We start from the raw sequence: 12,103 nt of genomic DNA on the forward strand, positions 1-12,103 counted from the left end.
TACAACCTTTTATTAATGACAATTCATGCTTCAAGAATTTCTTATTTACATTTTCTTAATGAAATAAAACAAAATAAAAAAATATTTCATTTGCCCAATTCTTATTAAAATTATTATGGATAAAATTATCACTAGATTATCTAGCGACATCTTCTGACTTTTAATGAAATTATTATTGATGTAAACAATAGAAATTAAATACGATTTTGACGCCTAAATTAAAACAAAAGCGATAATCTATAATTAATCAGTTTTAAATTTTGGTAGGTTTTGGTTTCCTATTAATTGTTTAAAATTTATACTTTAATTTAATAAATAATTGAAATCTTCAATGTGGACGAGTTTCATAAAATAGGGTAATTCAATAAATTGAATAGTTTTAATAAATTTATTACTAAACAATTTCAATTTTTTGATTAAGGTACTGTGAAAAATGAATGACGTCATGTTGATGAGTGATATCTCCAGTAGGTTTTGAGGCTACATTTTTTGCATTTTTTTTTTTTTTACTGTCTTCTGAAACTGTTGTATTGTTAATTTCAAAATAATCTCGAATTATTTATTCTATTCACTGTAAAATCCTTCAAATATTTTAAGCTGTCAAATAATTGCTGTTAATTTCAAATCGCAGTTTATCATTCAAAAAAACTAAGAGCTTTGGAAAATCACATTCCTTGAAGAGATACGTAAACTTAAAAAAAGAAGGATATGGAGGTGATTAATAAGAACGTACAATCATAAAATGAATTATCACCAAATAAAAAACAAAAAAAATATCGATTTTTATACAGTTTACTATTACTAAATATTTAGTTAGTTTAGTTTATTATTTAATTAATTCACATGGGCTTTATTACTGTTTGTTGAATGCAGTTTTCTAGTCTAATGGTTTCTATAAGAAATAAAATTTGTTTTTCGTTTACTTCTAGAATTTCAGATTACATACCAGGCATTGTTTTCTATTCAAACTATTTACAACAACTTTAATTTTCGAAAATAAATTCACAATATTTTTTCTAAGAATGTTCATTTTTCGAATGCTGTTTTTCTTTCAGAATAGCATTTTTAAACCGAGGGAAGATAGAGTAATCGATTAGTTTTTCTTGCTCTTCTTTATCTAGCAAAAACTATAAAGATACACAGGAACTTTTTTTAAGAACTGACATATTTGTAGCTTTTACAGTTGTTTTTCTTCATGTTTATGACTGCTAACTTTTAAAAGTAACATATTATAAAATCACTGTATCGAAATACAATATTAAAATGCAGCTGTTGTTCTTCATTTTATTCTCATCTCCAAGGATTAGGCATTTGCTTGTTCTGGCTTCACTGGTCATTCCATCTTACAGCTGGTCCACCTCCTGGAAATATAATTATAGTGTGCATGAAGATTAATTAAAATATCTCTTGAAATCAGTAAACTTACCGCGCTTCGCTGTGATCTACTGTTAACTTCGTTGACAGCAGATCACCAGCTAAAAGACTTATATGTTAGATTTTAGTTATCATCAACAAGAATTTGGGCGTTTTTTAGATGTTTCCAGAGTTAGTTGGTCTTCGATGCATTCAAGTAGGATTTCTCTTCTATTAGAAATATTTTCTTCAACATTTCCTGATAGCTACCCCCAAGTGATGCACAGGATACTACGATAGTAGCCGAAACATAAAGTTCATTTATAGTTTTCTACTTAACAGTTTCCTTCCAAATCCGTCCATCGTTAATTATGTTTCCGATATTGTCAGCTTTCATATGTTGATCTCCTAAGACACTGCTAATTACATCAATCTATATCTTGATCTTCCTCTGCTTTTTCCCTGTTAAATATGTTTTACACAATGTATAAAACGTTTTACTAGCCCTTCCTTTCTCCATTTGTTAATGCGAACATATCATCTTAAGTTAGCATTGTTAACGGTGTTTTTCACACATCTGCTCGCTGTTATATGTACGACCGGCTAATTGAGTCGGTAAAACAATGGAAAGTTAATCTCGGGTTCGAGTCCCCATGTTAGGCATGATGTTTGTTTTTTGAACATCACACATCGCTCTGATAGGATACATGGATCAGATTATAAAGAATTTCTTTCTTCGTAATGTCTTCATTTTCTAATTTGGTTTTAATATTTAATGCCAACTGTTCACATCCTAATTTTCCCCAGGACTCTCATTTGCAGCCGTCAATTCTTGATTAGATGTTTTCTTTCTTGTAAAAATAAATTTTACATGTTAAAACCAGTTTGAAGACTTTCTTCTATAGTTGCAATTTGGTGTCGCGGCTGATTCTGTTTGGTTTCAGTATAACTTTATTTAACTATCTTTCCATGACACTAAATTTACTTATTCTAGTTTCTATTTCCATATTTAATTTGCTGTTTAAAACAAAATAATACTTAAATGCAGCAAACTCTTGACTTTCGAGTTTGTGTTTCGGATTTTCGGATTTCTGAAACTTAAAAAAAAAAAAAGAAAAAAAAAGATTCCAGAATACTCGTAATTATAATCATCAAAAATAAAATAACTATCAACTGACTTCTGCTAGAAAAGTTTTCAACTTCTTGTCCATAAAATCATTAAATTTAAATTCAATCGTCTACTTTTTTTCAAATCAGTCTGGCGCATTCATTTGATCTAGTCAACCACTTTGTCACATCATCTGGGACTGGATACGCAAGTGGCTTACCCAATGCAAATAATAATAATAATAATAATAATAATAATAATAATAATAATAATAATAATAATAATAATAATAAAGATATGCAATTTAGGATATGAATTGGCCTACTCAATGCAAATAATAATAATAATAATAATAATAATAATAATAATAATAATAATACCATTTACCACGCTTATTGGAGGAATGAAGTGGCCCAAAAAACTTCAGTGTTTGGTCTCTCGAAGACAGTTTCCGGACTATGCATAAAAATAATAAAAATATAAATAAATATATAAAATAAAATTAATAAAAAAACCCTAACCCACCAACAGTGTTAATGTACTGTAGGTTACGATCTACACTGAATAAGAGTTACATTAAAAAAAAGTTAATCTTTAAATAACTGTACATCACTGCGAATCAAATGACAGATGATACAAATTCATTGTTTTCGCGCATTTGTAAAAGCGTGAAACGTTGCTGTTTAATATCACAGACAGTTGATTTAGCGTGTCTGTATTTTTGAATAAACACTTGAACAGATATATCATGACCTAAATCCTTTAATAATAAAATTTTATCTTCCAAAATTAGATCGTTTGGTTTTTGATGTCGTGGCTATTTCTTTCAGTCTAATACTCACATTTTCGTGACGGTCAGTCATGAATGCATCCAATGTATGCGGATATGAACTTTTTCTTACAAGCAGCTGCTTACTCGGATCCCAAAAGATCCGTCACAGATATTTGGATTGTTCCAAGGTCGTGCTATCGATTCTTCACTAGACTTCAAATGGCAAGTCCAGATGCGGATTTACGATAACCCAAAGCATAATAAAGTATATGACTTCAGAACCGATTGCCAACAAATGTTCGAATTTCAAAGCCGTAAATGTGAGGTTCGGAAGTCGAGGTTTTACTATATTTGAAATATTTGAATTGTTCTATAGGCTTACCATAAATAACGTTGTTTATGTAGTTCAAAACTGTTTCATAGTTTCATCTTTTTATTACTGATTTTCTTGTCATATTTGTTACAGGAATTATTCAGTTTAACTTGGTCATGAAAGCTCATATTGAATTTAGGAGATCGCGTTGAATGCATAAAATAAAAAACTGTGATTGATACCAGTTAATACCATTATTTTCAGAATGCTATTTTAGGTGATGAATAAGAGCGAGCAGCTTCATCTCACACCTCATTTTAAAACAATCACTTTTCTATACATCCCTAAGTTATATATATATTCGCGCGTTTAGTCTAGTGGCTGTGTGCTTGGCAACCATATGCCTGGGGAAGGAGTGTTCTAGGTTCGATTCCCGCTGGTGACTTGAGGAGCTGAAGGATCTTCCTCAGCCATAGCCAAGTGTTAAGTTCTCAAGGCAAACCGGCCTCGAGAACTTTACACTACGGACATAGGATACACCGGGGGTTGGACTAACCACCTTATCTTGTGAACGGTTTGAGGTCCGATGATTAATAAACCCTCGACACCGCAAGATAAAAGAGGGAAAAAGGAAGATGATATATATATATATTAAAAAAATAAAAATTAAACTTAGATATAGATTACTGATTCAGAAGAGACTCAACTCAATTCATCGGAAACCTATTACTAAGAATTCTTTGTCCGTCTAAATAGGAACTTCGAGTCACTATATGAGAATCCCCCCCCCCCCTAGGTTGATGCTGTCTGTGGTAGATTTTACTCACAGTCTTTAGTGGTAGCCATGGTATACTCTTCTTCTAGTGATCGCCCTCCACCGCCTATTCGTCACCGGTAGTTGACGATATTGACAATATTTGGAATCCTATCAATATTGACAATATTTGGAATCCCATTAAGCCAAAGGTAGGCTAACTCAGGAGGCGACTGGAAAAAAAAGAAAGAAAAGAAAAGGGCTTAAAATGTTCTCCTAGGCAGAGATTTCAATCTGCCCTACAATGATCATTCTTCTAGTGCTTCAGCATTATAGATGCGGAAGTGTTACTACAAGGCTATAGACATCCCTGAAGAAATGAAACCTGCCAATGTTTTCTACTTTGAACAAAAGTATCGGCCTGAGAATACACACAGCTGTTACACGTAACAAGAGAATGTTTCGTAGCCCTTATTTGTTTCAACGCCCAAACATTCAAATTGACTTTTTTTCAGTTTGTGTGTGTGTGTGTGTGTGTGTTATGGACTTTCTGATCGTTGTAGATTGTGAATAGCAAAAAATATTCTTTAATGTACAGAATGTGAAATTACCTTCACGTCTGTGGAATTTGTAAACAGTACCTGTTGATTTAAAAACCTTCAAATACCTGAACGCATTCCGGTATCTCTGATCCTTCGTATTTATAATGTAACTAAGCTTGTTGGTTAAAATTAATTAAATAAAAGATGCCGGTATTGTGTTAGCTTCACCCAAAGGCTACTTCACTAGATCTGAGGAACCTTCCATTTCTAATGAAGTTTGCTTAAAGGGAAGTTCTTGTGTTCACTTAATTATAGACTTCGGTGAACGCTCGCAGTATATTAAGATTTGATGGCAACATGCATTGACTAATAATCTTGAGCTACATTCTTGCAGCTATGATTACTTTGATATTGAGTCATAATTGTTGAAGTGATTTAATTATTAATAATTATAAGAGACAAGACAGTAAACACATCGATTATGAACTTTAAAAGTCATGCAGGTACAGAAAAAAAATTAAGTAGCGAAAAGAATATGTGAATTGTATTTTTTATCGCATAAAAATTTTCAGTGGGGAGGGCATATTTTAGGATTTTTTTATGCGCTTTAAAAACATTTTTGAGTGAATATTGTAAAGAATTGTCACTAGTTTAAAGTGCATCGTTGAGAACTGTAATTAGGTCCCTATTGGCTTATTCTTTCATCTCTCTCTCTCTCTCTCTCTCTCTCTCTCACACACACACACACACAGTTTATTTTGAGAACTATCGGTTAATTAATAATCATTCAGTCCGTTAAAAAGATCTAAGAAAGAATGCAGATTATTGCAATATTATCTTAAATATGATTACATTATAAAAATCATAATGTTCCCACGTTTTCTGAAGAACAAATTACTTATACTTTGATGCAATACTTAATTCAAATAATAAACTAATAAATAAAATAAGGTAAAATGAAATAATTACCATACTGATACGAACTCCAGATATCGATGAGAATGTTGATACTGCACCGAAACTTGCAAATTTGGGGGGGCGTTCTACAGTCTTCTCATTTTGAAAATACAACAGAAAATCACCCCCCACCCTCTCTGTGTATATGTGTGTGTGTGTGTGTGTGTGTGTGTGTGTGTGTGTGTGTGTGTGTGTGTGTGTGTAATAAAAGACTGCTTTGATAAATTAACTATGTTTGTAATACGAAGCTATATTTCATAAAATCAATATCTTCATGTATGAAATTCGGTCCAAAACCGCGTGTTTGAGAATTATTTGTATATTTTAAAAGAACATTTATGTCACTGTCAGATTTCCTTCGCGACCTTGAGAAGTGCGTCCTTGAAAAGATGGAGACATAAAGCTGAATGTAGACTTCGAAGAGGAAACGTTCATTCTTTAAAAATGTCACAGAGAAATAGTCGCCTGCTACATTCCTGAAGACGTATTTAATTTTTTATTTCCTCTATAATGCTCAATAAAGTAATTTATAATAATTGATTAGTAGATTTAAATGTACTAATGAAAACAAAACAAAACAATAAACAATGCAATGACTAGACACCATATTATTTTATAGATCTGATGAGAGAAGTAAGGATATCTGTCGAAATCCTCAATCATTTAAAATAAAATATGTGCATATTTTATTTTAAACTGTTAAACTTTTTGGATGAGAAGCAAATACACAGTTATTTAATGATGATTTCTGTTGTTATTATTGTAGAGTATGAATGTGAATGTTACAAAGCTTGCAACCGCTCATTAAAAAAAAAAAAAAAAGGTAAGCAATTCTGAAAGATGTACGCACTTCCTCAATTAAAAGCCTAGTAACAATAAAACCAGTGAGGCACTGAAATGCGATTGTCATTTATTATGATATCGAAATCACAAGCTCATTGTATAGAAAAAAAATCTTTTACATACCGTTTTTGTAATGAAAAAAAAAATGCAACAGTTATCGCTCTGTACCAAGTTATTAACGTCAGTTCTCAATGAATTGTAGTTACATGCTGAGACAGCTATTATCGTGCATGTAAGTTCTGACGTTAGGAAATTTTAATGAATGGTTTTTAAATAGGTATTTTATTGAAAACTCCACAGCAAGTGGGCTTGTAATAAAACGACACAATGGATTTGCATTTTGAGTGGATTACAGCTGCAAAAATAATTGACAGTTTTCATAAGTCTGTTCTATTAGTAATAATATCATTCTATATTTGAATGAAACGGACTAGTATATTAATTATGACGGAGAAAATGAAAAAATATTAAAATTGACTGGACTTGATATGAAGCGAATGCATACATGTTAATGACTTGTATGTGCATCCTAAAGTTTTATTTCGGAAACATCAAAGGACATTTTTAATATAAGTTGGCATGGAATAGAACAGAATTGTCTAAATGTCTCATTGATCCATCTATAATACTTTGATCCATGTATAAGGTCGCAAACTATCTTACATTAGAACCTCATATAGCAAAAGGTTAGATAAGATAATTGTGGTTGGACGCAGTTGAAGCAAACAATACTTGATTTTAATAAGAATTATTTTTATATGATGCACTTTATTTAAATTAACATATGAATACCATTTATATTTATATAATATTTTTATTTGTATGTACACTATCCCACCAAATCCTATGGGATATCCTATCCTATTGTGGGAAAATGAATGTGATTATGAAGTAATCAAATTTTACATCCTATAAAGAAGGTCAGCGGTCACTCGGAAGTCATTTCGATTTTTTTATATCGAACAATAAATACATAAAAATAATTAATAACATTTCAGAGGTGAATAACAGTCGAATAGGATCTGAGAAGCATGTAGGTAGGTACTATTCTGCAGAAATTAAGCATTTACAAGATCATCATTGATAATATGCTGAAAAAATGGGTAATACTTAGTCCAAGATACGACTTACATCTAAAATACTGATTTACAGGAGTCTTTAGACTGCTGCTTACCTTAACTCGCGATCAGACTCTACAGAATCTGCATATGTTTTTGATAGTGTGAGGTCCCGCGATACGTAGAGGTTGCATATCATGTATTTCCATGGAAGAACTAATAGCCCTCGAGCCTTTATTAAACAAGAACAAATACACATCTTTAATTGCCATGAGCCACTGGACACAGAACAAAACTGCAGAACAATGGCATGTCATGCGGAGTGACAAATCACTTACTTCTTCATCATATGGACGTAGAGGATTCCTGAATAAATCTTTCTATTTGAGTGTGTTCTTCCAATGACAAGCTTGAAAGTGGTAATATTATGATGGTGATCACTTCTCGCGAAGTGGATTAGATTAACTAATTATAACGCATGGCATTTTGATTGCAGAGTGTTATGAACAAGTATTGCATGTTTTATATTGTGGCAATTTTATGGTAACGAAACTTACACGTTCCACCACGATAATTCTTCATCACAAACGAATGCATGTAAACAGGTGGTTTGAAAATATTAACATCTGAAATTACAGTGGCCAACACAGTCGCCAATTTGAATCCTTCAGAATATGTAAATATCTATCCACCATTTGTAATTCATCATAATAGTGAGTAAAATATGCAGATAATGTTCGAAAAAAATCGATCTCTGTTTTCATTTTTGGTTCATTTTTGTTCTAAATCATCTACTAGTCAGATAAATTTAGGGACTGTTGAATTGTATACATAATCAAAAATTAAATCAAAATAGTAATTTTATTGCGAAAATGTAACACTTTTGTTTATTATATATACACTGAATGGCCACTTTAATCCCCTTCATCCCAGAGATAATCTATTGTTCGAAGTCTGAGGATTCAGCTGAAGTAAAGGAAACTTGCTGTCATGTTCCTCGAACCACTTCAACAAGTTACGCGCTTTGTATACTGCGCATTATTTGCTGGAAGTACTCATTTCACAATGGGTAAACCATATATAGGTAAGCATGATCAACGACAATGTTAAGATAGATTGTGACATTCAGGTAGTTTTCAACTGGAACTTAATGTCTGTCAAGGAAACATTCCCCACACCATTACACTATCGTCACCAGCTGACCCGTTGCTACTTAAAGGAAGAATCCATGGTCTCATGTTGTCCCACCCACATGTTCTATTCTGCCATCAGCATGATATAGTACAAACTGGGACTCGTCAGACACCAGGCGACATTTCTTTCCAGTCGTCAGCTGTCCAGTGTTGGTGATTACTAAGGAGGGTCTCGATCAGCTGATGTGTACTCATGCATTCTTTTCGCTAACGAAACTTTTCTTGGATTATATCAGCCTCAATATGTAACAGTCTTTTTGAAATTCGTTTTAAAGATATGCAATTTTTACTAGAATGTTAAATTTTTATTAGCTGTCCATGTATAATGCAGATTGAATACTAACAAAATATTTCACTTTTGTAGAAAATCTCCATCATTTAGCAACCAGCCCCTAAATCTAATGTGAAACGAGATGGCGTCCCCATCTGATGAAAATACCGTCCCTGGAGACTACTACACAGCCGTCTACATTTGTGTTTCTGTCCTGTTAATTATGCTTCTGACACTCCTGTTCTATGTGCTTTGCTCCCGCCGCTATTCACTGAACTGGTTCGAGAAAACTCAGTTAGCCACAGCTGAAGAAAGCAGCAAAGAGCAAGTGAGTGTGACTATTGAAACCGGAACAAACAGCGAATGCCAGTCGGAACCTGTGCAGAAGAGTGTCGTTCGACACGGAAAGTTGTCTCGATTTCTGCGATCCCAGAGCAGCGGCAGATTAGATAGTTCTTCATCAAGTCAAGGCTCCGGAGAATTCTGGGTGCCAGGAGGTCTACAACGCCAGTCTAGTTTTTGCCAAAGCGATGTAACGAACGAACAGAGTGGAGGTAAATAAATGTTCTATCTGATTACAAGATAGGGGAAAAAAAATCAAATCTCTTTGCCAGTATGACAGATTACAGAATATATATTACATGTATTTTATCACACGGTTAAATATACGAGTTATATAAAAGTTTATATATAATAAAAATAAATGAAATTTTTACTATTGTTATTCTGAAAATATTTTTTGTGAACTATTTATTTTATAATTATTAATTTATAATCTTTATATTATAATAAAAATAATTATTACAATTTATATCATATATATATTTTTTTTTTTTTTTTTTTTTCTCTCCCGGAGTTAACGATTTGTCAATGGAGAAGTTTTTACAATTAATTATGACACAATGATTATTAAAACAAGATGTCATAGAGTCTACTGACCGATAGCTGATAATCTACTCAGCCTGCAACATATTTATCACACTGACTCATAAATTAAGCCATTGGTATGTTTAGTTCACGGCACATTCAGACAATGAAGCTCATCAACTATCAAATTAACAACAACAAAATATTTTCACTCTCTTATTCATCTCTCTCTGTTGTGCAACTTCTAAGGATGGTCCATAATTCTTGTCTCTTCCTCTGGTCCTATCATTTACATTTGATATACCAGTGATATTTCTCAACAGCTTAAACGTATCTTTATCTTTATAAAGAAATTGCTTAAAAATTGTACCCTAACTTCTATATAAAAGAGCTCAAAATGCTATAAAACACACACACACACACACACACACACACACACACACACACACACACACACACACACACACACACACACACACACACACACACACACACACACACACACTACGAATAAGTGAGTCTCTCTCTCAACCTTTTCATCAATCATTGATAGCTTGACCAAGGCTAACAAATGATCTTAAACGGGATCTTTGAATGAGAGTATTTTTTCTATAATTGGATGAAATTGTGATGATTGCAAATATATAATGAATTAATTCATTTGTATTATATTTTTCAAATATTATAACTGTCGTAATACACAAACATTTTCATATATATATATATGGGTGGAGGGGGCTCTTCCCCCTCCCCCCCATGACGCCTACGGCGCCCAACCCCCCAGAGTTCCGGACTGGCAGACACCGGTTCTCCTTGAATTCTGATGACTCGAATTTTGAAGACTCGACACTTAGGGTAGCCCCTGAGTTTTAAAACGTTTCAAATATTTGACAAAAAACTGACACAAAAAATGTTACAAAAAAAAGGCTTATCATTTTATATTATATATATATATATATATATATATATATATATATATATATATATATATATATATATATATATATATATATATATATATATATATATATATATATATATATATATAAATGCTGTTTATATATATATAAACAGCAGTTACATTGACTCGGTGAGTGGATATGTTTATCTTTTTTTTTGACTGACTGAAACCGAGCAGTAGATAACAAGTTAATTTAATGGAGCACACAACATGTTTCGTCAAAAATGACTTCTTCAGGTTCGATAACACTTAAAGCAAATTAAAAATACATAAAAAACCATAAAAACACTGTGCTATTATATTTAGCTTCAAACTTAACTTCAGTTAACAGACTTGTTATATATATATAGCAATTTGTAGTATTAACTCGGTAGTGGGATATGTTCATATTTATTGATATTTAATATATATAGAATAACAATTAAATTTATTCAAAACGTAACATGTTTCATCGGATTGTCCAACTTCTTCAGGCGTGGGAACGTAAAAGCAAATAAACACTATAAGAAACATCTTATCACTATAAAAACGCTATTATAAAATTAGCTTTAGAAAATCTACACACACACAGATAGATACCTGCATGCGTATCACATCACTATCCTGCACAGAAAGTGGGTATCATCTCAACCCTAGCACATCGCGCCAGATCTATACTGTCAGATGATGAAGATCTAAAAATGAACTACAACATCTACAAAGAACCTTCACAAGTAATGGCTACCCGTCGAAAACTATTAATAAGCATCTATACCACTCAGAAACACAAGACAATCCAAAAGGTTATATCTCCTTACCATATATCAGCACGCTCTCCACGAAACCAAGAAGAATTTTAAGAAAGTTCAACATAAAAACCTGTTTCTCTACTCTTCCTAACCTAAGATCGATTTTAAGCAAATACAAACAAGCTCACAACCATCTACAATTCCCAGGAGTGTACAAAATCACGTGTGACTATTTGGCCATAGTCACGTGTGACTATGGCCAAACTGAAAAATCCATTCTCCTACGTCTAGAAGAACATCAGTGAGACATTGCCTACAAAAGAACTACAAGTGTCTGCCCTGTCAAGCCATGTACTGTTTTCAGTAAACACAAATGATGAAGC

At 32.5% G+C, this 12,103-nt stretch overlaps 1 protein-coding gene across 6 annotated transcripts in view; it reads left to right on the forward strand.

Annotated features, from left to right (window-relative positions):
* The window catches only part of LOC150103999 (synaptotagmin-5-like), a 115,913-nt gene that overhangs the window by 62,565 nt on the left and 41,245 nt on the right, over positions 1 to 12,103 (forward strand). For all 6 annotated transcript variants that reach the window (XM_090396673.1, XM_090396670.1, XM_090396672.1 and 3 more), the window contains one exon: positions 9,258 to 9,718. In XM_090396673.1, coding sequence (XP_090252799.1) covers positions 9,307 to 9,718 — 412 coding nt within the window. In that variant the 5' untranslated portion in view covers positions 9,258 to 9,306. The remainder of the gene's footprint in view (positions 1 to 9,257; positions 9,719 to 12,103) is intronic.

Source organism: Typopeltis vanoorti, chromosome 8, assembly GCF_054136105.1.
Source record: "Typopeltis vanoorti isolate ZY-2024b chromosome 8, IOZ_Tvanoo_1.0, whole genome shotgun sequence".
Lineage (NCBI taxonomy): Eukaryota > Metazoa > Arthropoda > Arachnida > Uropygi > Thelyphonidae > Typopeltis > Typopeltis vanoorti.